Source organism: Scardinius erythrophthalmus, assembly GCF_964197995.2.
Source record: "Scardinius erythrophthalmus genome assembly, chromosome: 22".
NCBI classification, from domain to species: Eukaryota; Metazoa; Chordata; class Actinopteri; order Cypriniformes; family Leuciscidae; genus Scardinius; species Scardinius erythrophthalmus.
Window position 1 is genome coordinate 13,180,886 of NC_138242.1, and position 27,572 is coordinate 13,208,457.

The 27,572-nt window shown below is 44.6% G+C and overlaps 1 protein-coding gene across 1 annotated transcript in view; it reads right to left on the reverse strand.

Annotated features, from left to right (window-relative positions):
• LOC308682981 (ADP-ribosyl cyclase/cyclic ADP-ribose hydrolase 1) overlaps positions 1 to 27,572 on the reverse strand; it is a gene marked incomplete at its 3' end in the record, with an annotated part of 401,807 nt that overhangs the window by 43,724 nt on the left and 330,511 nt on the right. Inside the window, exon 7 of the mRNA XM_081353035.1 lies at positions 27,435 to 27,508. Coding sequence (XP_081209161.1) covers positions 27,435 to 27,508 — 74 coding nt within the window. The remainder of the gene's footprint in view (positions 1 to 27,434; positions 27,509 to 27,572) is intronic.

Below are 27,572 nucleotides of genomic sequence, written 5' to 3' on the forward strand. Positions count from 1 at the left end.
GAAGATATCCCTCTTTGGATTGTTGTTGCTAAGGTGCTCGACAATGGTTGCTAGGGAGGGGCTAGGAAGTGTTGAGGTGATTTATGATTGGCCGTTTGCTGCCCTGAGTCAAACTTGTGTTAACCCCATCTCTTTATGATGTTCTGATGCAGAGATATAGGTCTTGCAAAATGGTTGCTAGGGTACTCTGTTTGGTTGCTAGGGAGTGGCTTGGCAGCTGCCAGTCATGAAACTCCAAAGGCTGCTTGTCAGTATGTATGATATAAACCAACTCCCATGCCTCTGTGACATTCAGAATAGAAGATATCTCTCTATGAATTTTGGTTGCTAAGGTGCTCGACAATGGTTGGTAGGGAGGGGCTAGGAAGTGTTGAGGTTATTCATGATTGGCTGTTTGCTGCCCCGAGTCAAATGAGACCACCCCCATGTTTCTATGACAATTCAGTCCTGAGATATCCCTTTGATCTCTTTCAATGGAAGTCTATGGGACTTGTTGCTAAGGTGCTCTAAATGGTTGCTAGGGCGTGGCTTGATAGCTTCACAATGATCCTGAGAGACTGATTGGTCATCTGAGTAAGATGAGCCCTCCCCCTTGTCTCTATGACACTGTGATCCAGAGCTACGTTCATTACAAAATCCCTATGCAATTTACCATAGTAGGAAAAGCATGTGTGTTTCACGGGACATTCCTTCCCCATAGTAAGTCAATGGGACAACTTTGGGACGCTCCTGCCCCCCAGGGGTGCAACTTTTACCCCATTGTGAGGTATGTTCTTACAGAGCCTGTCAGCCTCTTCAAATGTGGCAAATCACACGTTTCTGCAAAATCCTCGCTCAGAGCTATGAGTGCTCAAAGTTCGTCGCAATGTTAAGTCAATGGAACTTTTTGGGGCGCTTTTTCGCCCCTGGGGCGAACACCGCACCCCCGATCGCTTGTAAAAGTCATAGCACACCTCTCCTCAATAAGCCGGTCGATTTGACACCTCATTCATGGGTCTGTGACAAACGGTGCGGGGCGAGTTACGCGCCAAACTTTTGTCCAGAACAATAAGAAGAAGAAGAAGAAGAACTAGAATGTACATTTCCTGAAGAAAATGTGAAATGGTGCTTGCAGTGGCAAAACTCGCCACTCGGTTGCTAGAATGTGGTACATGATTGCATACGAGCCAACAAACATGTCTGTACGATGTTCTGGTGCTGAGATATGGCTTATTCATGTTGTTCAGGTGGTTGCTAGGGTGTTGCTAGGGTGTTTTGTGTGGTTGCTAGGGCGTTGCTAGGCGGTTGCTATGGTATTGCTAGGCGGTTGCTAGGGTATTCTGGGTGGTTGCTAGGGCGTTGCTAGGCAGTTGCTAGGGTGTTCTGGGTGGTTGCTTCGGTGTTGCTAGGGTATTCTGGGTGGTTGTTAGGGCGTTGCTAGGCAGTTGCTAGGGTGTTCTGGGTGGTTGCTAGGGTATTCTTGGTGGTTGCTAGGCAGTTGCTAGGTGGTTGCTAGGGTGTTCTGGGTGGTTGCTAGGCAGTTGCTAGGTGTTCTGGGTGGTTGCTAGGCAGTTGCTAGGGTATTCTGGGTGGTTGCTATGGTGTTGCTAGGGTATTCTGAGTGGTTGCTATGGTGTCGCTAGGCGGTTGCTAGGGTATTCTGGGTGGTTGCTAGGGTATTATTGGTGGTTGCTAGGGCGTTGCTAGGCAGTTGCTAGGGTATTCTGGGGGGTTGCTATGGTGTTGCTAGGCGGTTGCTAGGGTATTCTGGGTGGTTGCTAGGGTATTATTGGTGGTTGCTAGGGCGTTGCTAGGCAGTTGCTAGGGTTTTCTGGGTGGTTGCTATGGCGTTGCTAGGCAGTTTCTAGGGTGTTCTGGGTGGTTGCTAGGGCGTTACTAGGGTATTCTGGTGGGTTGCTATGGCGTTGCTAGGCGGTTGCTAGGGTATTCTGGGTGGTTGCTAGGGCGTTGCTAGGGTATTCTGGGTGGTTGCTAGGGCGTTTCTAGGCAGTTGCTAGGGTATTCTGGGGGGTTGCTATGGTGTTGCTAGGCGGTTGCTAGGGTATTCTGGGTAGTTGCTAGGGTGTTCTGGGTGGTTGCTATGGCGTTGCTAGGCAGTTGCTAGGGTGTTCTGGGTGGTTGCTATGGTGTTGCTAGGCGGTTGCTAGGGTGTTGCTAGGCAGTTGCTAGGGTATTCTGGGTGTTTGCTATGGTGTTGCTAGGCGGTTGCTAGGGTATTCTGGGTGGTTGCTAGGCGGTTGCTAGGGTATTCTTGGTGGTTGCTAGGGCGTTGCTAGGCAGTTGCTAGGGTATTCTGGGTGGTTGCTAGGGCGTTGCTAGGCAGTTGCTAGGGTGTTCTGGGTGGTTGCTATGGTGTTGCTAGATGGTTAGTAGGGTATTTTAGGTGGTTGCTAGGGAGTTGCTATGCAGTTGCTAGGGTGTTCAGGGTGGTTGCTAAGGTATTATGGGTGGTTACTATGGTGTTACTAAGTGGTTGGTAGTTGTCACAGATGATTACTATTGGAGTTCTTAGCATTTTCTTGGCATGATTAGCACTTACCTAATTGCTATTAGCATGTAGCTATTCACAGCTAGCATGTGTAGCATGTTGGAATTCCTCTTTGCTAGCATGAGTCAAAAGAGCCAAGCCCCATCTCTATACGATGTTCTGATGCAGAGAAATAGGTCTTGCAAAATGGTTGCTAAGGTACTTTGTTTGGTTGCTAGGGAGTGGCTTGGCAGCTGCCAATCATGAAACTCTAAAGGCTGCTTGTCAGTATGAATGATATAAACCAACTTCCATTCCTCTGTGACATTCAGAATGAAAGATATCCCTCTATGGATTTTGGTTGCTAAGGTGCTTGACAATGGTTGCTAGGACGGGGCTAGCAAGTGTTGTGGTGTCTCATGAATGGCTGTTTGCTGCCCTGAGTCAAACTTGTCTTAACCCCATCTCTTTATGATGTTCTGATGCAGAGATAAAGGTCTTGTAAAATGGTTGCTAGGGTACTCTGTTTGGTTGCTATGGAGTTGCTTGGCAGCTGCCAATTATGAAACTGCAAAGGCTGCTTGTCACTATGAATGATATAAACCAACTCCCATGCCTCTGTGACATTCAGAATGGAAGATATCCCTCTTTGGATTTTGGTTGCTAAGGTGCTCGACAATGGTTGCTAGGGAGGGGCTAGGAAGTGTTGAGGTGATTCATGATTGGCTGTTTGCTGCCCCGAGTCAACTGAGACCACCCCCATGTTTCTATGACAATTCAGTCCAGAGATATCCCTTTGATCTCTTTCAATGTAAGTCTATGGGACTTGTTGCTAAGGGGCTCTAAATGGTTGCTAGGGCGTGGCTTGATAGCTTCACAATGATCCTTAGAGACTGATTGGCCGTCTGAGTAAAATGAGCCCGCCCCCTTGTCTCTCTGACACTGTGATCCAGAGCTACGTTCAATACAAAATCCCTATGCAATTTACCATAGTAGGAAAAGCATGTGTGTTTCACGGGACATTCCTTCCCCATAGTAAGTCAATGGGGCAACTTTGGGACGCTCCTGCCCCCCAGGGGTGCAACTTTTACCCCATTGTGAGGTATGTTCTTACAGAGCCTGTCAGCCTCTTCAAATGTGGCAAATCACACGTTTCTGCGAAATCCTCGCTCAGAGCTACGTGTGGTCAAAGTTCGTCGCAATGTTAAGTCAATGGGACTTTTTTGGCCGCTTTTTCGCCCCTGGGGCGAACACCGCACCCCCGATCACTTATAAAAGTCATAGCACACCTCTCCTTAATGAGCCGGTCGATTTGACACCTCACTCAGGGGTCTGAGACAAACGGTGCGGGGCGAGTTTCGCGCCAAACTTTGTCCAGAATAATAATAAGAAGAATAATAAGTATGCAAGAGAACACTAATGATGCCTTGCTTTCAGCAAGCACCATTAATAATAAGTATGAGCAATAACAATAGTGATGCCTTGCTTTCAGCAAGCACCACTAACTAGAATGTACATTTCCTGAAGAAAATGTGAAATGGTGCTTGCAGTGGCAAAACTCTCCACTCGGTTGCTAGGGTGTTGTACATGATTGCATACGAGCCAACAACCATGTCTGTACGATGTTGTGGAGCTGAAATATAGCTTCTATATGTTGCAATATGGTTTATATGTGGCTCTAAACGGTTGCTAGGGCGTTGCTAGGGTGTTCTGGGTGGTTGCTATGGTGTTGCTAGGTGGTTGCTAGGGTATACTGGGTGGTTGCTAGGCGGTTGCTAGGGTATTCTTGGTGGTTGCTATGGTGTTGCTAGGCGGTTGCTAGGGTATTCTGGGTGGTTGCTAGGCGGTTGCTAGGGTATTCTTGGTGGTTGCTAGGGTGTTGCTAGGTGTTTGCTAGGCTGTTCTGGGTGGTTGCTATGGTGTTGCTAGGGTATTCTGGGTGGTTGCTATGGTGTTGCTAGGCGGTTGCTATGGTGTTCTGGGTGGTTGCTATGGTGTTGTTAGCTGGTTGCTAGGGTATTCTGGGTGGTTGCTAGGGCATTGCTAGGCGGTTGCTAGGGTATTCTGGGTGGTTGCTAGGGCGTTGCTAGGCAGTTGCTAGGGTATTCTGGGTGGTTGCTATGGTGTTGCTAGGTGGTTGCTAGGGTATTCTGGGTGGTTGCTAGGGCGTTGCTAGGGTATTCTTGGTGGTTGCTAGGGTGTTCTGGGTGGTTGCTATGGTGTTGCTAGGCAGTTGCTATGGTATTTTGGGTGGATGCTAGGGCGTTGCTAGGCAGTTGCTAGGGTGTTCTGGGTGGTTGCTAGGCAGTTGCTAGGTGTTCTGGGGGGTTGCTAGACAGTTGCTAGGGTGTTCTGGGTGGTTGCTACGGTATTTTTGGTGGTTACTAGAGCGTTTCTAGACGTTGCTAGGGTGTTCAGGATGGTTGCTAAGGTATTTTTTTTAGTTGCTATGGTGTTACTAGGTGGTTGGTAGTTGTCAAAGATGGTTGCTATGGAGTTTTTATAGAGTTATTAAAATCTTTAATAACGAGTGCCTTCAGTACGGCACTCGGCCTGCGGCCTCGTGCCTATGGCCGAATAGGCACAAGCATGGAGCAATATCGCAAGGCCACGAGTGTAATATTGCGTTAAAAAATACAAAAAAATGTAAAAAACATTTTTTTTTGGTTTAGGGTGGTTGCTAGGGAGGTCTTAGTGGTTGCTAGGGTGCTGAAACTGTTTGCTAGGGTGTGGCTATGAAGATTTTAGGCCATTACTTATTGGCTGCTTGATAATATAAATCCTCTGAGGGAGAGAGAGAGGGAGAGACGCAGGGGTGTCAGGCCCTTTGGAGTCTGTGTGTGTGAAAACGTCGGTTGGGATTCAAATATTTTTAGAACTCCCAATGTAAAGTCAATGGGACTTTTTTGGCCGCTTTTTTGCCCGCTGTGCGAACATCGTACACCCGATCGCTTAGAAAAGTCATAGCACACCTCTCCTTAATGAGCCGGTCGATTTGATGCCTCACTCAGTGGTCTGAGACAAACGGTGCGGGGCGAGTTTCGCGCCAAACTTTGTCCAGAATAAAAATAAGAATAATAACTAGAATGTACATTTCCTGAAGAAAATGTGAAGTGGTGCTTGCAGTGGCAAAACTCGCCACTCGGTTGCTAGGGTGTTGTACATGTTTGCATTCGAGCCAACAACCATGTCTGTACGATGTTGTGGAGCTGAAATATGGCTTCTATATGTTGCAATATGGTTGCTAGGTGGCTCTAAATGGTTGCTAGGGTGTGAATACACAGTTACCATGGTGATATTTACAGGCTGTTTTACAACTGAAACTAATGAGCCAACCCCCATCTCTATACAATATTCTGATGCAGAGATGTAGGTCTTGTAAAATGGTTGCTAGGGTACTCTGTTTGGTTGCTATGGAGATGCTTGTCAGCTGCTAATGATGAAACTACAAAGGCTTCTTGTTAGCATGAATGATATAAACCAACTCCCAACTCTATACGATGTTCTGATGCAGAGATATACATTTTGCTAAACGGTTGCTAGGGTACTCTATTTGGTTGCTAGCGAGTGGCTTGTCAGCTGCCAATCATGAAACTCCAAAGGCTTCTTGTCACTATGAATGATATAAACCAACTCCCATGCCTCTGCGACATTCAGAATGGAAGATATGCCTCTTTGGATTTTGGTTGCTAGGGTACTCTGTTTGGTTGCTAGGGAGTGGCTTGTCAGCTGTCAATGATGAAATTCCAAAGGCTTCTTGTCATTATGAATTATATAATCCAACTCCCATGCCTCTGTGACATTCAGAATGTAAGATATGCCTCTTTGGATGTTGGTTGATAGGGGACTCTTTTTGGTTGCTATGGAGTTACTTGGCACCTGCCAATGATGCAATTCCAAAGGCTTCTTGTCACTATGAATGATATAAACCAACTCCCATGCCTCTGTGACATTCAGAATGGAAGATATCCCTCTTTGGATTGTTGTTGCTAAGGTGCTCGACAATGGTTGCTAGGGAGGGGCTAGGAAGTGTTGAGGTGATTTATGATTGGCCGTTTGCTGCCCTGAGTCAAACTTGTGTTAACCCCATCTCTTTATGATGTTCTGATGCAGAGATATAGGTCTTGCAAAATGGTTGCTAGGGTACTCTGTTTGGTTGCTAGGGAGTGGCTTGGCAGCTGCCAATCATGAAACTCCAAAGGCTGCTTGTCAGTATGTATGATATAAACCAACTCCCATGCCTCTGTGACATTCAGAATAGAAGATATCCCTCTTTGGATTGTTGTTGCTAAGGTGCTCGACAATGGTTGCTAGGGAGGGGCTAGGAAGTGTTGAGGTGATTTATGATTGGCCGTTTGCTGCCCTGAGTCAAACTTGTGTTAACCCCATCTCTTTATGATGTTCTGATGCAGAGATATAGGTCTTGCAAAATGGTTGCTAGGGTACTCTGTTTGGTTGCTAGGGAGTGGCTTGGCAGCTGCCAATCATGAAACTCCAAAGGCTGCTTGTCAGTATGTATGATATAAACCAACTCCCATGCCTCTGTGACATTCAGAATAGAAGATATCCCTCTTTGGATTGTTGTTGCTAAGGTGCTCGACAATGGTTGCTAGGGAGGGGCTAGGAAGTGTTGAGGTGATTTATGATTGGCCGTTTGCTGCCCTGAGTCAAACTTGTGTTAACCCCATCTCTTTATGATGTTCTGATGCAGAGATATAGGTCTTGCAAAATGGTTGCTAGGGTACTCTGTTTGGTTGCTAGGGAGTGGCTTGGCAGCTGCCAATCATGAAACTCCAAAGGCTGCTTGTCAGTATGTATGATATAAACCAACTCCCATGCCTCTGTGACATTCAGAATAGAAGATATCCCTCTTTGGATTGTTGTTGCTAAGGTGCTCGACAATGGTTGCTAGGGAGGGGCTAGGAAGTGTTGAGGTGATTTATGATTGGCCGTTTGCTGCCCTGAGTCAAACTTGTGTTAACCCCATCTCTTTATGATGTTCTGATGCAGAGATATAGGTCTTGCGAAATGGTTGCTAGGGTACTCTGTTTGGTTGCTATGGAGTGGCTTGGCAGCTGCCAATCATGAAACTCCAAAGGCTGCTTGTCAGTATGTATGATATAAACCAACTCCCATGCCTCTGTGACATTCAGAATGGAAGATATCCCTCTTTGGATTGTTGTTGCTAAGGTGCTCGACAATGGTTGCTAGGGAGGGGCTAGGAAGTGTTGAGGTGATTTATGATTGGCCGTTTGCTGCCCTGAGTCAAACTTGTGTTAACCCCATCTCTTTATGATGTTCTGATGCAGAGATATAGGTCTTGCAAAATGGTTGCTAGGGTACTCTGTTTGGTTGCTAGGGAGTGGGTTGGCAGCTGCCAATCATGAAACTCCAAAGGCTACTTGTCAGTATGTATGATATAAACCAACTCCCATGCCTCTGTGACATTCAGAATAGAAGATATCCCTCTTTGGATTGTTGTTGCTAAGGTGCTCGACAATGGTTGCTAGGGAGGGGCTAGGAAGTGTTGAGGTGATTTATGATTGGCCGTTTGCTGCCCTGAGTCAAACTTGTGTTAACCCCATCTCTTTATGATGTTCTGATGCAGAGATATAGTCCTTGCAAAATGGTTGCTAGGGTACTCTGTTTGGTTGCTAGGGAGTGGGTTGGCAGCTGCCAATCATGAAACTCCAAAGGCTGCTTGTCAGTATGTATGATATAACCAACTCCCATGCCTCTGTGACATTCAGAATAGAAGATATCTCTCTATGAATTTTGGTTGCTAAGGTGCTCGACAATGGTTGCTAGGGAGGGGCTAGGAAGTGTTGAGGTGATTTATGATTGGCCGTTTGCTGCCCTGAGTCAAACTTGTGTTAACCCCATCTCTTTATGATGTTCTGATGCAGAGATATAGGTCTTGCAAAATGGTTGCTAGGGTACTCTGTTTGGTTGCTAGGGAGTGGCTTGGCAGCTGCCAATCATGAAACTCCAAAGGCTGCTTGTCAGTATGTATGATATAAACCAACTCCCATGCCTCTGTGACATTCAGAATAGAAGATATCCCTCTTTGGATTGTTGTTGCTAAGGTGCTCGACAATGGTTGCTAGGGAGGGGCTAGGAAGTGTTGAGGTGATTTATGATTGGCCGTTTGCTGCCCTGAGTCAAACTTGTGTTAACCCCATCTCTTTATGATGTTCTGATGCAGAGATATAGGTCTTGCAAAATGGTTGCTAGGGTACTCTGTTTGGTTGCTAGGGAGTGGCTTGGCAGCTGCCAATCATGAAACTCCAAAGGCTGCTTGTCAGTATGTATGATATAAACCAACTCCCATGCCTCTGTGACATTCAGAATAGAAGATATCCCTCTTTGGATTGTTGTTGCTAAGGTGCTCGACAATGGTTGCTAGGGAGGGGCTAGGAAGTGTTGAGGTGATTTATGATTGGCCGTTTGCTGCCCTGAGTCAAACTTGTGTTAACCCCATCTCTTTATGATGTTCTGATGCAGAGATATAGGTCTTGCAAAATGGTTGCTAGGGTACTCTGTTTGGTTGCTAGGGAGTGGCTTGGCAGCTGCCAATCATGAAACTCCAAAGGCTGCTTGTCAGTATGTATGATATAAACCAACTCCCATGCCTCTGTGACATTCAGAATAGAAGATATCCCTCTTTGGATTGTTGTTGCTAAGGTGCTCGACAATGGTTGCTAGGGAGGGGCTAGGAAGTGTTGAGGTGATTTATGATTGGCCGTTTGCTGCCCTGAGTCAAACTTGTGTTAACCCCATCTCTTTATGATGTTCTGATGCAGAGATATAGGTCTTGCGAAATGGTTGCTAGGGTACTCTGTTTGGTTGCTAGGGAGTGGCTTGGCAGCTGCCAATCATGAAACTCCAAAGGCTGCTTGTCAGTATGTATGATATAAACCAACTCCCATGCCTCTGTGACATTCAGAATAGAAGATATCCCTCTTTGGATTGTTGTTGCTAAGGTGCTCGACAATGGTTGCTAGGGAGGGGCTAGGAAGTGTTGAGGTGATTTATGATTGGCCGTTTGCTGCCCTGAGTCAAACTTGTGTTAACCCCATCTCTTTATGATGTTCTGATGCAGAGATATAGGTCTTGCAAAATGGTTGCTAGGGTACTCTGTTTGGTTGCTAGGGAGTGGCTTGGCAGCTGCCAATCATGAAACTCCAAAGGCTGCTTGTCAGTATGTATGATATAAACCAACTCCCATGCCTCTGTGACATTCAGAATAGAAGATATCCCTCTTTGGATTGTTGTTGCTAAGGTGCTCGACAATGGTTGCTAGGGAGGGGCTAGGAAGTGTTGAGGTGATTTATGATTGGCCGTTTGCTGCCCTGAGTCAAACTTGTGTTAACCCCATCTCTTTATGATGTTCTGATGCAGAGATATAGGCCTTGCAAAATGGTTGCTAGGGTACTCTGTTTGGTTGCTAGGGAGTGGGTTGGCAGCTGCCAATCATGAAACTCCAAAGGCTGCTTGTCAGTATGTATGATATAACCAACTCCCATGCCTCTGTGACATTCAGAATAGAAGATATCTCTCTATGAATTTTGGTTGCTAAGGTGCTCGACAATGGTTGCTAGGGAGGGGCTAGGAAGTGTTGAGGTGATTCATGATTGGCTGTTTGCTGCCCCGAGTCAAATGAGACCACCCCCATGTTTCTATGACAATTCAGTCCTGAGATATCCCTTTGATCTCTTTCAATGGAAGTCTATGGGACTTGTTGCTAAGGTGCTCTAAATGGTTGCTAGGGCGTGGCTTGATAGCTTCACAATGATCCTGAGAGACTGATTGGTCATCTGAGTAAGATGAGCCCTCCCCCTTGTCTCTATGACACTGTGATCCAGAGCTACGTTCATTACAAAATCCCTATGCAATTTACCATAGTAGGAAAAGCATGTGTGTTTCACGGGACATTCCTTCCCCATAGTAAGTCAATGGGACAACTTTGGGACGCTCCTGCCCCCCAGGGGTGCAACTTTTACCCCATTGTGAGGTATGTTCTTACAGAGCCTGTCAGCCTCTTCAAATGTGGCAAATCACACGTTTCTGCAAAATCCTCGCTCAGAGCTATGAGTGCTCAAAGTTCGTCGCAATGTTAAGTCAATGGAACTTTTTGGGGCGCTTTTTCGCCCCTGGGGCGAACACCGCACCCCCGATCGCTTGTAAAAGTCATAGCACACCTCTCCTCAATAAGCCGGTCGATTTGACACCTCATTCATGGGTCTGTGACAAACGGTGCGGGGCGAGTTACGCGCCAAACTTTTGTCCAGAACAATAAGAAGAAGAAGAAGAAGAACTAGAATGTACATTTCCTGAAGAAAATGTGAAATGGTGCTTGCAGTGGCAAAACTCGCCACTCGGTTGCTAGAATGTGGTACATGATTGCATACGAGCCAACAAACATGTCTGTACGATGTTCTGGTGCTGAGATATGGCTTATTCATGTTGTTCAGGTGGTTGCTAGGGTGTTGCTAGGGTGTTTTGTGTGGTTGCTAGGGCGTTGCTAGGCGGTTGCTATGGTATTGCTAGGCGGTTGCTAGGGTATTCTGGGTGGTTGCTAGGGCGTTGCTAGGCAGTTGCTAGGGTGTTCTGGGTGGTTGCTTCGGTGTTGCTAGGGTATTCTGGGTGGTTGTTAGGGTATTCTGGGTGGTTGCTAGGGCGTTGCTAGGCAGTTGCTAGGGTGTTCTGGGTGGTTGCTTCGGTGTTGCTAGGGTATTCTGGGTGGTTGTTAGGGCGTTGCTAGGCAGTTGCTAGGGTGTTCTGGGTGGTTGCTAGGGTATTCTTGGTGGTTGCTAGGCAGTTGCTAGGTGGTTGCTAGGGTGTTCTGGGTGGTTGCTAGGCAGTTGCTAGGTGTTCTGGGTGGTTGCTAGGCAGTTGCTAGGGTATTCTGGGTGGTTGCTATGGTGTTGCTAGGGTATTCTGAGTGGTTGCTATGGTGTCGCTAGGCGGTTGCTAGGGTATTCTGGGTGGTTGCTAGGGTATTATTGGTGGTTGCTAGGGCGTTGCTAGGCAGTTGCTAGGGTATTCTGGGGGGTTGCTATGGTGTTGCTAGGCGGTTGCTAGGGTATTCTGGGTGGTTGCTAGGGTATTATTGGTGGTTGCTAGGGCGTTGCTAGGCAGTTGCTAGGGTTTTCTGGGTGGTTGCTATGGCGTTGCTAGGCAGTTTCTAGGGTGTTCTGGGTGGTTGCTAGGGCGTTACTAGGGTATTCTGGTGGGTTGCTATGGCGTTGCTAGGCGGTTGCTAGGGTATTCTGGGTGGTTGCTAGGGCGTTGCTAGGGTATTCTGGGTGGTTGCTAGGGCGTTTCTAGGCAGTTGCTAGGGTATTCTGGGGGGTTGCTATGGTGTTGCTAGGCGGTTGCTAGGGTATTCTGGGTAGTTGCTAGGGTGTTCTGGGTGGTTGCTATGGCGTTGCTAGGCAGTTGCTAGGGTGTTCTGGGTGGTTGCTATGGTGTTGCTAGGCGGTTGCTAGGGTGTTGCTAGGCAGTTGCTAGGGTATTCTGGGTGTTTGCTATGGTGTTGCTAGGCGGTTGCTAGGGTATTCTGGGTGGTTGCTAGGCGGTTGCTAGGGTATTCTTGGTGGTTGCTAGGGCGTTGCTAGGCAGTTGCTAGGGTATTCTGGGTGGTTGCTAGGGCGTTGCTAGGCAGTTGCTAGGGTGTTCTGGGTGGTTGCTATGGTGTTGCTAGATGGTTAGTAGGGTATTTTAGGTGGTTGCTAGGGAGTTGCTATGCAGTTGCTAGGGTGTTCAGGGTGGTTGCTAAGGTATTATGGGTGGTTACTATGGTGTTACTAAGTGGTTGGTAGTTGTCACAGATGATTACTATTGGAGTTCTTAGCATTTTCTTGGCATGATTAGCACTTACCTAATTGCTATTAGCATGTAGCTATTCACAGCTAGCATGTGTAGCATGTTGGAATTCCTCTTTGCTAGCATGAGTCAAAAGAGCCAAGCCCCATCTCTATACGATGTTCTGATGCAGAGAAATAGGTCTTGCAAAATGGTTGCTAAGGTACTTTGTTTGGTTGCTAGGGAGTGGCTTGGCAGCTGCCAATCATGAAACTCTAAAGGCTGCTTGTCAGTATGAATGATATAAACCAACTTCCATTCCTCTGTGACATTCAGAATGAAAGATATCCCTCTATGGATTTTGGTTGCTAAGGTGCTTGACAATGGTTGCTAGGACGGGGCTAGCAAGTGTTGTGGTGTCTCATGAATGGCTGTTTGCTGCCCTGAGTCAAACTTGTCTTAACCCCATCTCTTTATGATGTTCTGATGCAGAGATAAAGGTCTTGTAAAATGGTTGCTAGGGTACTCTGTTTGGTTGCTATGGAGTTGCTTGGCAGCTGCCAATTATGAAACTGCAAAGGCTGCTTGTCACTATGAATGATATAAACCAACTCCCATGCCTCTGTGACATTCAGAATGGAAGATATCCCTCTTTGGATTTTGGTTGCTAAGGTGCTCGACAATGGTTGCTAGGGAGGGGCTAGGAAGTGTTGAGGTGATTCATGATTGGCTGTTTGCTGCCCCGAGTCAACTGAGACCACCCCCATGTTTCTATGACAATTCAGTCCAGAGATATCCCTTTGATCTCTTTCAATGTAAGTCTATGGGACTTGTTGCTAAGGGGCTCTAAATGGTTGCTAGGGCGTGGCTTGATAGCTTCACAATGATCCTTAGAGACTGATTGGCCGTCTGAGTAAAATGAGCCCGCCCCCTTGTCTCTCTGACACTGTGATCCAGAGCTACGTTCAATACAAAATCCCTATGCAATTTACCATAGTAGGAAAAGCATGTGTGTTTCACGGGACATTCCTTCCCCATAGTAAGTCAATGGGGCAACTTTGGGACGCTCCTGCCCCCCAGGGGTGCAACTTTTACCCCATTGTGAGGTATGTTCTTACAGAGCCTGTCAGCCTCTTCAAATGTGGCAAATCACACGTTTCTGCGAAATCCTCGCTCAGAGCTACGTGTGGTCAAAGTTCGTCGCAATGTTAAGTCAATGGGACTTTTTTGGCCGCTTTTTCGCCCCTGGGGCGAACACCGCACCCCCGATCACTTATAAAAGTCATAGCACACCTCTCCTTAATGAGCCGGTCGATTTGACACCTCACTCAGGGGTCTGAGACAAACGGTGCGGGGCGAGTTTCGCGCCAAACTTTGTCCAGAATAATAATAAGAAGAATAATAAGTATGCAAGAGAACACTAATGATGCCTTGCTTTCAGCAAGCACCATTAATAATAAGTATGAGCAATAACAATAGTGATGCCTTGCTTTCAGCAAGCACCACTAACTAGAATGTACATTTCCTGAAGAAAATGTGAAATGGTGCTTGCAGTGGCAAAACTCTCCACTCGGTTGCTAGGGTGTTGTACATGATTGCATACGAGCCAACAACCATGTCTGTACGATGTTGTGGAGCTGAAATATAGCTTCTATATGTTGCAATATGGTTTATATGTGGCTCTAAACGGTTGCTAGGGCGTTGCTAGGGTGTTCTGGGTGGTTGCTATGGTGTTGCTAGGTGGTTGCTAGGGTATACTGGGTGGTTGCTAGGCGGTTGCTAGGGTATTCTTGGTGGTTGCTATGGTGTTGCTAGGCGGTTGCTAGGGTATTCTGGGTGGTTGCTAGGCGGTTGCTAGGGTATTCTTGGTGGTTGCTAGGGTGTTGCTAGGTGTTTGCTAGGCTGTTCTGGGTGGTTGCTATGGTGTTGCTAGGGTATTCTGGGTGGTTGCTATGGTGTTGCTAGGCGGTTGCTATGGTGTTCTGGGTGGTTGCTATGGTGTTGTTAGCTGGTTGCTAGGGTATTCTGGGTGGTTGCTAGGGCATTGCTAGGCGGTTGCTAGGGTATTCTGGGTGGTTGCTAGGGCGTTGCTAGGCAGTTGCTAGGGTATTCTGGGTGGTTGCTATGGTGTTGCTAGGTGGTTGCTAGGGTATTCTGGGTGGTTGCTAGGGCGTTGCTAGGGTATTCTTGGTGGTTGCTAGGGTGTTCTGGGTGGTTGCTATGGTGTTGCTAGGCAGTTGCTATGGTATTTTGGGTGGATGCTAGGGCGTTGCTAGGCAGTTGCTAGGGTGTTCTGGGTGGTTGCTAGGCAGTTGCTAGGTGTTCTGGGGGGTTGCTAGACAGTTGCTAGGGTGTTCTGGGTGGTTGCTACGGTATTTTTGGTGGTTACTAGAGCGTTTCTAGACGTTGCTAGGGTGTTCAGGATGGTTGCTAAGGTATTTTTTTTAGTTGCTATGGTGTTACTAGGTGGTTGGTAGTTGTCAAAGATGGTTGCTATGGAGTTTTTATAGAGTTATTAAAATCTTTAATAACGAGTGCCTTCAGTACGGCACTCGGCCTGCGGCCTCGTGCCTATGGCCGAATAGGCACAAGCATGGAGCAATATCGCAAGGCCACGAGTGTAATATTGCGTTAAAAAATACAAAAAAATGTAAAAAACATTTTTTTTTGGTTTAGGGTGGTTGCTAGGGAGGTCTTAGTGGTTGCTAGGGTGCTGAAACTGTTTGCTAGGGTGTGGCTATGAAGATTTTAGGCCATTACTTATTGGCTGCTTGATAATATAAATCCTCTGAGGGAGAGAGAGAGGGAGAGACGCAGGGGTGTCAGGCCCTTTGGAGTCTGTGTGTGTGAAAACGTCGGTTGGGATTCAAATATTTTTAGAACTCCCAATGTAAAGTCAATGGGACTTTTTTGGCCGCTTTTTTGCCCGCTGTGCGAACATCGTACACCCGATCGCTTAGAAAAGTCATAGCACACCTCTCCTTAATGAGCCGGTCGATTTGATGCCTCACTCAGTGGTCTGAGACAAACGGTGCGGGGCGAGTTTCGCGCCAAACTTTGTCCAGAATAAAAATAAGAATAATAACTAGAATGTACATTTCCTGAAGAAAATGTGAAGTGGTGCTTGCAGTGGCAAAACTCGCCACTCGGTTGCTAGGGTGTTGTACATGTTTGCATTCGAGCCAACAACCATGTCTGTACGATGTTGTGGAGCTGAAATATGGCTTCTATATGTTGCAATATGGTTGCTAGGTGGCTCTAAATGGTTGCTAGGGTGTGAATACACAGTTACCATGGTGATATTTACAGGCTGTTTTACAACTGAAACTAATGAGCCAACCCCCATCTCTATACAATATTCTGATGCAGAGATGTAGGTCTTGTAAAATGGTTGCTAGGGTACTCTGTTTGGTTGCTATGGAGATGCTTGTCAGCTGCTAATGATGAAACTACAAAGGCTTCTTGTTAGCATGAATGATATAAACCAACTCCCAACTCTATACGATGTTCTGATGCAGAGATATACATTTTGCTAAACGGTTGCTAGGGTACTCTATTTGGTTGCTAGCGAGTGGCTTGTCAGCTGCCAATCATGAAACTCCAAAGGCTTCTTGTCACTATGAATGATATAAACCAACTCCCATGCCTCTGCGACATTCAGAATGGAAGATATGCCTCTTTGGATTTTGGTTGCTAGGGTACTCTGTTTGGTTGCTAGGGAGTGGCTTGTCAGCTGTCAATGATGAAATTCCAAAGGCTTCTTGTCATTATGAATTATATAATCCAACTCCCATGCCTCTGTGACATTCAGAATGTAAGATATGCCTCTTTGGATGTTGGTTGATAGGGGACTCTTTTTGGTTGCTATGGAGTTACTTGGCACCTGCCAATGATGCAATTCCAAAGGCTTCTTGTCACTATGAATGATATAAACCAACTCCCATGCCTCTGTGACATTCAGAATGGAAGATATCCCTCTTTGGATTGTTGTTGCTAAGGTGCTCGACAATGGTTGCTAGGGAGGGGCTAGGAAGTGTTGAGGTGATTTATGATTGGCCGTTTGCTGCCCTGAGTCAAACTTGTGTTAACCCCATCTCTTTATGATGTTCTGATGCAGAGATATAGGTCTTGCAAAATGGTTGCTAGGGTACTCTGTTTGGTTGCTAGGGAGTGGCTTGGCAGCTGCCAATCATGAAACTCCAAAGGCTGCTTGTCAGTATGTATGATATAAACCAACTCCCATGCCTCTGTGACATTCAGAATAGAAGATATCCCTCTTTGGATTGTTGTTGCTAAGGTGCTCGACAATGGTTGCTAGGGAGGGGCTAGGAAGTGTTGAGGTGATTTATGATTGGCCGTTTGCTGCCCTGAGTCAAACTTGTGTTAACCCCATCTCTTTATGATGTTCTGATGCAGAGATATAGGTCTTGCAAAATGGTTGCTAGGGTACTCTGTTTGGTTGCTAGGGAGTGGCTTGGCAGCTGCCAATCATGAAACTCCAAAGGCTGCTTGTCAGTATGTATGATATAAACCAACTCCCATGCCTCTGTGACATTCAGAATAGAAGATATCCCTCTTTGGATTGTTGTTGCTAAGGTGCTCGACAATGGTTGCTAGGGAGGGGCTAGGAAGTGTTGAGGTGATTTATGATTGGCCGTTTGCTGCCCTGAGTCAAACTTGTGTTAACCCCATCTCTTTATGATGTTCTGATGCAGAGATATAGGTCTTGCAAAATGGTTGCTAGGGTACTCTGTTTGGTTGCTAGGGAGTGGCTTGGCAGCTGCCAATCATGAAACTCCAAAGGCTGCTTGTCAGTATGTATGATATAAACCAACTCCCATGCCTCTGTGACATTCAGAATAGAAGATATCCCTCTTTGGATTGTTGTTGCTAAGGTGCTCGACAATGGTTGCTAGGGAGGGGCTAGGAAGTGTTGAGGTGATTTATGATTGGCCGTTTGCTGCCCTGAGTCAAACTTGTGTTAACCCCATCTCTTTATGATGTTCTGATGCAGAGATATAGGTCTTGCGAAATGGTTGCTAGGGTACTCTGTTTGGTTGCTATGGAGTGGCTTGGCAGCTGCCAATCATGAAACTCCAAAGGCTGCTTGTCAGTATGTATGATATAAACCAACTCCCATGCCTCTGTGACATTCAGAATGGAAGATATCCCTCTTTGGATTGTTGTTGCTAAGGTGCTCGACAATGGTTGCTAGGGAGGGGCTAGGAAGTGTTGAGGTGATTTATGATTGGCCGTTTGCTGCCCTGAGTCAAACTTGTGTTAACCCCATCTCTTTATGATGTTCTGATGCAGAGATATAGGTCTTGCAAAATGGTTGCTAGGGTACTCTGTTTGGTTGCTAGGGAGTGGGTTGGCAGCTGCCAATCATGAAACTCCAAAGGCTACTTGTCAGTATGTATGATATAAACCAACTCCCATGCCTCTGTGACATTCAGAATAGAAGATATCCCTCTTTGGATTGTTGTTGCTAAGGTGCTCGACAATGGTTGCTAGGGAGGGGCTAGGAAGTGTTGAGGTGATTTATGATTGGCCGTTTGCTGCCCTGAGTCAAACTTGTGTTAACCCCATCTCTTTATGATGTTCTGATGCAGAGATATAGTCCTTGCAAAATGGTTGCTAGGGTACTCTGTTTGGTTGCTAGGGAGTGGGTTGGCAGCTGCCAATCATGAAACTCCAAAGGCTGCTTGTCAGTATGTATGATATAACCAACTCCCATGCCTCTGTGACATTCAGAATAGAAGATATCTCTCTATGAATTTTGGTTGCTAAGGTGCTCGACAATGGTTGCTAGGGAGGGGCTAGGAAGTGTTGAGGTGATTTATGATTGGCCGTTTGCTGCCCTGAGTCAAACTTGTGTTAACCCCATCTCTTTATGATGTTCTGATGCAGAGATATAGGTCTTGCAAAATGGTTGCTAGGGTACTCTGTTTGGTTGCTAGGGAGTGGCTTGGCAGCTGCCAATCATGAAACTCCAAAGGCTGCTTGTCAGTATGTATGATATAAACCAACTCCCATGCCTCTGTGACATTCAGAATAGAAGATATCCCTCTTTGGATTGTTGTTGCTAAGGTGCTCGACAATGGTTGCTAGGGAGGGGCTAGGAAGTGTTGAGGTGATTTATGATTGGCCGTTTGCTGCCCTGAGTCAAACTTGTGTTAACCCCATCTCTTTATGATGTTCTGATGCAGAGATATAGGTCTTGCAAAATGGTTGCTAGGGTACTCTGTTTGGTTGCTAGGGAGTGGCTTGGCAGCTGCCAATCATGAAACTCCAAAGGCTGCTTGTCAGTATGTATGATATAAACCAACTCCCATGCCTCTGTGACATTCAGAATAGAAGATATCCCTCTTTGGATTGTTGTTGCTAAGGTGCTCGACAATGGTTGCTAGGGAGGGGCTAGGAAGTGTTGAGGTGATTTATGATTGGCCGTTTGCTGCCCTGAGTCAAACTTGTGTTAACCCCATCTCTTTATGATGTTCTGATGCAGAGATATAGGTCTTGCAAAATGGTTGCTAGGGTACTCTGTTTGGTTGCTAGGGAGTGGCTTGGCAGCTGCCAATCATGAAACTCCAAAGGCTGCTTGTCAGTATGTATGATATAAACCAACTCCCATGCCTCTGTGACATTCAGAATAGAAGATATCCCTCTTTGGATTGTTGTTGCTAAGGTGCTCGACAATGGTTGCTAGGGAGGGGCTAGGAAGTGTTGAGGTGATTTATGATTGGCCGTTTGCTGCCCTGAGTCAAACTTGTGTTAACCCCATCTCTTTATGATGTTCTGATGCAGAGATATAGGTCTTGCGAAATGGTTGCTAGGGTACTCTGTTTGGTTGCTAGGGAGTGGCTTGGCAGCTGCCAATCATGAAACTCCAAAGGCTGCTTGTCAGTATGTATGATATAAACCAACTCCCATGCCTCTGTGACATTCAGAATAGAAGATATCCCTCTTTGGATTGTTGTTGCTAAGGTGCTCGACAATGGTTGCTAGGGAGGGGCTAGGAAGTGTTGAGGTGATTTATGATTGGCCGTTTGCTGCCCTGAGTCAAACTTGTGTTAACCCCATCTCTTTATGATGTTCTGATGCAGAGATATAGGTCTTGCAAAATGGTTGCTAGGGTACTCTGTTTGGTTGCTAGGGAGTGGCTTGGCAGCTGCCAATCATGAAACTCCAAAGGCTGCTTGTCAGTATGTATGATATAAACCAACTCCCATGCCTCTGTGACATTCAGAATAGAAGATATCCCTCTTTGGATTGTTGTTGCTAAGGTGCTCGACAATGGTTGCTAGGGAGGGGCTAGGAAGTGTTGAGGTGATTTATGATTGGCCGTTTGCTGCCCTGAGTCAAACTTGTGTTAACCCCATCTCTTTATGATGTTCTGATGCAGAGATATAGGCCTTGCAAAATGGTTGCTAGGGTACTCTGTTTGGTTGCTAGGGAGTGGGTTGGCAGCTGCCAATCATGAAACTCCAAAGGCTGCTTGTCAGTATGTATGATATAACCAACTCCCATGCCTCTGTGACATTCAGAATAGAAGATATCTCTCTATGAATTTTGGTTGCTAAGGTGCTCGACAATGGTTGCTAGGGAGGGGCTAGGAAGTGTTGAGGTGATTCATGATTGGCTGTTTGCTGCCCCGAGTCAAATGAGACCACCCCCATGTTTCTATGACAATTCAGTCCTGAGATATCCCTTTGATCTCTTTCAATGGAAGTCTATGGGACTTGTTGCTAAGGTGCTCTAAATGGTTGCTAGGGCGTGGCTTGATAGCTTCACAATGATCCTGAGAGACTGATTGGTCATCTGAGTAAGATGAGCCCTCCCCCTTGTCTCTATGACACTGTGATCCAGAGCTACGTTCATTACAAAATCCCTATGCAATTTACCATAGTAGGAAAAGCATGTGTGTTTCACGGGACATTCCTTCCCCATAGTAAGTCAATGGGACAACTTTGGGACGCTCCTGCCCCCCAGGGGTGCAACTTTTACCCCATTGTGAGGTATGTTCTTACAGAGCCTGTCAGCCTCTTCAAATGTGGCAAATCACACGTTTCTGCAAAATCCTCGCTCAGAGCTATGAGTGCTCAAAGTTCGGCGCAATGTTAAGTCAATGGAACTTTTTGGGGCGCTTTTTCGCCCCTGGGGCGAACACCGCACCCCCGATCGCTTATAAAAGTCATAGCACACCTCTCCTCAATAAGCCGGTCGATTTGACACCTCATTCATGGGTCTGTGACAAACGGTGCGGGGCGAGTTACGCGCCAAACTTTTGTCCAGAACAATAAGAAGAAGAAGAAGAATAACTAGAATGTACATTTCCTGAAGAAAATGTGAAATGGTGCTTGCAGTGGCAAAACTCGCCACTCGGTTGCTAGAATGTGGTACATGATTGCATACGAGCCAACAAACATGTCTGTACGATGTTCTGGTGCTGAGATATGGCTTATTCATGTTGTTCAGGTGGTTGCTAGGGTGTTGCTAGGGTGTTTTGTGTGGTTGCTAGGGCGTTGCTAGGCGGTTGCTATGGTATTGCTAGGCGGTTGCTAGGGTATTCTGGGTGGTTGCTAGGGCGTTGCTAGGCAGTTGCTAGGGTGTTCTGGGTGGTTGCTTCGGTGTTGCTAGGGTATTCTGGGTGGTTGTTAGGGCGTTGCTAGGCAGTTGCTAGGGTGTTCTGGGTGGTTGCTAGGGTATTCTTGGTGGTTGCTAGGCAGTTGCTAGGTGGTTGCTAGGGTGTTCTGGGTGGTTGCTAGGCAGTTGCTAGGTGTTCTGGGTGGTTGCTAGGCAGTTGCTAGGGTATTCTGGGTGGTTGCTATGGTGTTGCTAGGGTATTCTGAGTGGTTGCTATGGTGTCGCTAGGCGGTTGCTAGGGTATTCTGGGTGGTTGCTAGGGTATTATTGGTGGTTGCTAGGGCGTTGCTAGGCAGTTGCTAGGGTATTCTGGGGGGTTGCTATGGTGTTGCTAGGCGGTTGCTAGGGTATTCTGGGTGGTTGCTAGGGTATTATTGGTGGTTGCTAGGGCGTTGCTAGGCAGTTGCTAGGGTTTTCTGGGTGGTTGCTATGGCGTTGCTAGGCAGTTTCTAGGGTGTTCTGGGTGGTTGCTAGGGCGTTACTAGGGTATTCTGGTGGGTTGCTATGGCGTTGCTAGGCGGTTGCTAGGGTATTCTGGGTGGTTGCTAGGGCGTTGCTAGGGTATTCTGGGTGGTTGCTAGGGCGTTTCTAGGCAGTTGCTAGGGTATTCTGGGGGGTTGCTATGGTGTTGCTAGGCGGTTGCTAGGGTATTCTGGGTAGTTGCTAGGGTGTTCTGGGTGGTTGCTATGGCGTTGCTAGGCAGTTGCTAGGGTGTTCTGGGTGGTTGCTATGGTGTTGCTAGGCGGTTGCTAGGGTGTTGCTAGGCAGTTGCTAGGGTATTCTGGGTGTTTGCTATGGTGTTGCTAGGCGGTTGCTAGGGTATTCTGGGTGGTTGCTAGGCGGTTGCTAGGGTATTCTTGGTGGTTGCTAGGGCGTTGCTAGGCAGTTGCTAGGGTATTCTGGGTGGTTGCTAGGGCGTTGCTAGGCAGTTGCTAGGGTGTTCTGGGTGGTTGCTATGGTGTTGCTAGATGGTTAGTAGGGTATTTTAGGTGGTTGCTAGGGAGTTGCTATGCAGTTGCTAGGGTGTTCAGGGTGGTTGCTAAGGTATTATGGGTGGTTACTATGGTGTTACTAAGTGGTTGGTAGTTGTCACAGATGATTACTATTGGAGTTCTTAGCATTTTCTTGGCATGATTAGCACTTACCTAATTGCTATTAGCATGTAGCTATTCACAGCTAGCATGTGTAGCATGTTGGAATTCCTCTTTGCTAGCATGAGTCAAAAGAGCCAAGCCCCATCTCTATACGATGTTCTGATGCAGAGAAATAGGTCTTGCAAAATGGTTGCTAAGGTACTTTGTTTGGTTGCTAGGGAGTGGCTTGGCAGCTGCCAATCATGAAACTCTAAAGGCTGCTTGTCAGTATGAATGATATAAACCAACTTCCATTCCTCTGTGACATTCAGAATGAAAGATATCCCTCTATGGATTTTGGTTGCTAAGGTGCTTGACAATGGTTGCTAGGACGGGGCTAGCAAGTGTTGTGGTGTCTCATGAATGGCTGTTTGCTGCCCTGAGTCAAACTTGTCTTAACCCCATCTCTTTATGATGTTCTGATGCAGAGATAAAGGTCTTGTAAAATGGTTGCTAGGGTACTCTGTTTGGTTGCTATGGAGTTGCTTGGCAGCTGCCAATGATGAAACTGCAAAGGCTGCTTGTCACTATGAATGATATAAACCAACTCCCATGCCTCTGTGACATTCAGAATGGAAGATATCCCTCTTTGGATTTTGGTTGCTAAGGTGCTCGACAATGGTTGCTAGGGAGGGGCTAGGAAGTGTTGAGGTGATTCATGATTGGCTGTTTGCTGCCCCGAGTCAACTGAGACCACCCCCATGTTTCTATGACAATTCAGTCCAGAGATATCCCTTTGATCTCTTTCAATGTAAGTCTATGGGACTTGTTGCTAAGGGGCTCTAAATGGTTGCTAGGGCGTGGCTTGATAGCTTCACAATGATCCTTAGAGACTGATTGGCCGTCTGAGTAAAATGAGCCCGCCCCCTTGTCTCTCTGACACTGTGATCCAGAGCTACGTTCAATACAAAATCCCTATGCAATTTACCATAGTAGGAAAAGCATGTGTGTTTCACGGGACATTCCTTCCCCATAGTAAGTCAATGGGGCAACTTTGGGACGCTCCTGCCCCCCAGGGGTGCAACTTTTACCCCATTGTGAGGTATGTTCTTACAGAGCCTGTCAGCCTCTTCAAATGTGGCAAATCACACGTTTCTGCGAAATCCTCGCTCAGAGCTACGTGTGGTCAAAGTTCGTCGCAATGTTAAGTCAATGGGACTTTTTTGGCCGCTTTTTCGCCCCTGGGGCGAACACCGCACCCCCGATCACTTATAAAAGTCATAGCACACCTCTCCTTAATGAGCCGGTCGATTTGACACCTCACTCAGGGGTCTGAGACAAACGGTGCGGGGCGAGTTTCGCGCCAAACTTTGTCCAGAATAATAATAAGAAGAATAATAAGTATGCAAGAGAACACTAATGATGCCTTGCTTTCAGCAAGCACCATTAATAAGTATGAGCAATAACAATAGTGATGCCTTGCTTTCAGCAAGCACCACTAATAAGTATGCAAGAGAACACTAATGATGCCTTGCTTTCAGCAAGCACCATTAATAATAAGTATGCAAGAGAACACTAATGATGCCTTGCTTTCAGCAAGCACCATTAATAAGTATGAGCAATAACAATAGTGATGCTTTCAAAAAAGCACCACTAATAAGTATGAGCAATAACAATAGTGATGCCTTGCTTTCAGCAAGCACCACTAATAAGTATGAGCAATAACAATAGTGATGCCTTGCTTTCAGCAAGCACCACTAATAAGAAGAATAATAAGTATGCAAGAGAACACTAATGATGCCTTGCTTTCAGCAAGCACCATTAATAATAAGTATGAGCAATAACAATAGTGATGCTTTTAAAAAAGCACCACTAATAATAATAAGTATGCAAGAGAACACTAATGATGCCTTGCTTTCAGCAAGCACCATTAATAAGAAGAATAATAAGTATGCAAGAGAACACTAATGATGCCTTGCTTTCAGCAAGCACCATTAATAATAAGTATGGAGGATAACAATAGTGATGCCTTGCTTTCAGCAAGCACCACTAATAAGTATGCAAGAGAACACTAATGATGCCTTGCTTTCAGCAAGCACCATTAATAAGTATGAGCAATAACAATAGTGATGCCTTGCTTTCAGCAAGCACCACTAATAATAATAATAAGTATGGAGGATAACAATAGTGATGCCTTGCTTTCAGCAAGCACCACTAATAAGAATAATAAGTATGAGCAATAACAATAGTGATGCCTTGCTTTCAGCAAGCACCACTAATAATAATAAGTTTAAATAGGATTTCAGTAAGTTGGCTTTCTCAAGCCAACTTAATAATAAGTTTAAATAGGATTTCAGTAAGTTGGCTTTCTCAAGCCAACTTAATAAGTTTAAATAGGATTTCAGTAAGTTGGCTTTCTCAAGCCAACTTAATAAGTTTAAATAGGATTTCAGTAAGTTGGCTTTCTCAAGCCAACTTAATAAGTTTAAATAGGATTTCAGTAAGTTGGCTTTCCCAAGCCAACTTAATAAGTTTAAATAGGATTTCAGTAAGTTGGCTTTCTCAAGCCAACTTAATAATAAGTTTAAATAGGATTTCAGTAAGTTGGCTTTCTCAAGCCAACTTAATAAGTTTAAATAGGATTTCAGTAAGTTGGCTTTCTCAAGCCAACTTAATAAGTTTAAATAGGATTTCAGTAAGTTGGCTTTCTCAAGCCAACTTAATAAGTTTAAATAGGATTTCAGTAAGTTGGCTTTCCCAAGCCAACTTAATAAGTTTAAATAGGATTTCAGTAAGTTGGCTTTCTCAAGCCAACTTAATAAGTTTAAATAGGATTTCAATATGTTGGCTCTCTCAAGCCAACTTAATAATAAGTTTAAATAGGATTTCAGTAAGTTGGCTCTCTCAAGCCAACTTAATAAGTTTAAATAGGATTTCAGTAAGTTGGCTCTCTCAAGCCAACTTAATAATAAGTTTAAATAGGATTTCAGTAAGTTGGCTCTCTCAAGCCAACTTAATAAGTTTAAATAGGATTTCAGTAAGTTGGCTCTCTCAAGCCAACTTAATTATAGTGGCTGACGTTTATTTAATAATAAAGTGTTTATCGGGTAGGGTGGGTAGGTGAAGGGAGGGCTTTATTGTCCCAATAAGGTGGCATTTATTTAATAAATACATTCATTTACACTCAACATGTTATTATTGCATACTGTTTTATAATGTACTAAAATACTGAGGTGCAAATCATATCTAACTATTTACATTTATTGCAAAGAAAATACTGTTATTTTTACATTATGTAAATAGAATCTATAGCTATTTTCACTTAAGAAAATATCATTAACAGCATATCATTAAGAAAATACTTATATTTTCACTTATTGTAAATAGAAGCTATTGCTATTTGCACTTAGTGTAAATAGAATATATAACTATTTGCACTTAGTGTAATTAGCATCTATTGCTAAGAAAATATGCTATTTTCACTCAGTGCAAATAGCCTCTGCCATATAAAATACCTATTATGATCACGATTAAATACTATCATATTTAATTCAACTTATTTTTACCGTTAGTTATGTAAGGCAAAAGTTAGAATGATGAATCAAATGAAAATCACAGCATTTCAACAGAACTTCTATTCATGTATTTCAGGGCTGACATTGGAATATTGAGGGTAAACATCATATTCTTATACTAGCTCTATATTTACTAGCTACGTTCTGCCTCAAGAACAAATAGCACCGAATAAAGTACTGAGTTAGTAACAAACTAGCTGGTTTTTACTAAGCCTCTAGTATGGACAGTGTTCCAATTTAAGTACGAAATTACAAATGGGTGGTGCAACCCTACACTGGAGTGCCCTTAGCACTGCACATTTTAGATGTCTCCCAAACACTCCTGATTCAACACATTAGCTCGTTAATAAAGACTCCAAGACCTCAGCTGTGTTTGAAATCGCATTACAGGATTGAATGAGTACACTCGATAATGTCCACTATGGTTTAGGACACCACTACAAATGACTGTTCCCTTAAATAGTGCCCTATTTAAGGGTTTAGGGGGCAATTAAGAACACAACCCTCAAATATGTAGATAAGAGAGACATGAAAAATATGTTGCTGGTACTACAGGAACAGGATTGGGAACCACTATGCTAGTTCAATGGCTGAAGTGAGGCACTATTTCATATGCTCCTGATTTTAAAAGAACAATAATGGAGCTTGAGTTTCTCTCTCTCTCTCTCTCTCTCTCTCTCTCTCTCTCTCTCTCTCTCTCTCTCTCTCTTTGTGTAATCTAAGATGTCTCAAGATCATCATTTTACAAAAGTACATTACAGACCTTCATGAAACACTTGGTATATAAACTTTTGAATGTTTTTTTTTTTTTTTTAAAGCAAAAATCAAGGTTATGATTAGGCCTTTTGTGAAACTTGTAATTTTATAAAAGCACTTATATTTATCTGTTTAAAATAAACAAATAAATTATTTAAGCTGTAAAACTGTTTAAATCATCAGTTTATAGTTTTTTTTTGCAGTCCTTTTATAGTTTATGACTATGTTGTCATGGCAACAAAGTTTAAATGTAATACCTTTACTTTAAAATGGTTAATAAATGATTTTTTTCCCCACACTAAAATCACACTAACATGTTTATTGTTACGGAGTTAACATTACTCATTAGTGTAGCATAAGTGATGACATTGAAGAGCCATTTTGAGGTTCCCACAGAACCTATCCCTTAACAGTTCTTATATGAAATGTGTTTTTCTTAGTGTGAAAATCATTTTAATAATCTAAAGAACCATTTTTTTACTATAAAGAACTCTTTTGTGCAATGGAACGCTTCCATGGATGTTCATGGAACCACAGATGCCAATAAAGTACATTTATTTTTAAAAGTGTTCTGAAACTTCCATTGTAAGTGCTACACTGTAACCCTGGTTTATGTTTTTTTTTCCAAATAAAAGGTGGAACAAGTGGAAATATTTAGTTGTGGTCAACATTACAAGAGCTGTCGACTTGTACTGAACCCTAAATGTTCTTTTAAGGATTGCAAGTTTACAAGGTAGATGGAGTGAAGGCATAGCCTGGGATCAGACAAGATGAAAAACTTATATAAAGCTGTATAAAGCTATATATCCGTGATCCTTGTCTCCAAAAGGTTGCGCAAAAGCTTTCCTGTGATCTCAGAAAATAAATCTATTGTATAGAAACAGCCCATTAGTATTATTATTAGGTTACTAAAACATGTTTTTTTTTTTTTTCTGGTTTATGTTGTTCACAATTAAGCAATTCAGTTTATGGCCATTATGATTATTTAAAGAAGCTCAATTTTTACTAAGAACATCTTAAACTGCAGAAATCAAATTATTTTAAAGTTTAAAGGGGCAAAAGCATACTTATCACATTGCACAAAATAGTTAGAAAAATAAACATACACACCTTTTTTTGTTGAAAGCGTGATGAATTGATCCATTTAGCAAGACTGTAATATTTCCGCATGCTGCCACTGCAAACTGTAAAGACAGATTCAAACCAATGAAATGCATTAGCACCACTTCATTCCATTTTGTTAAACTA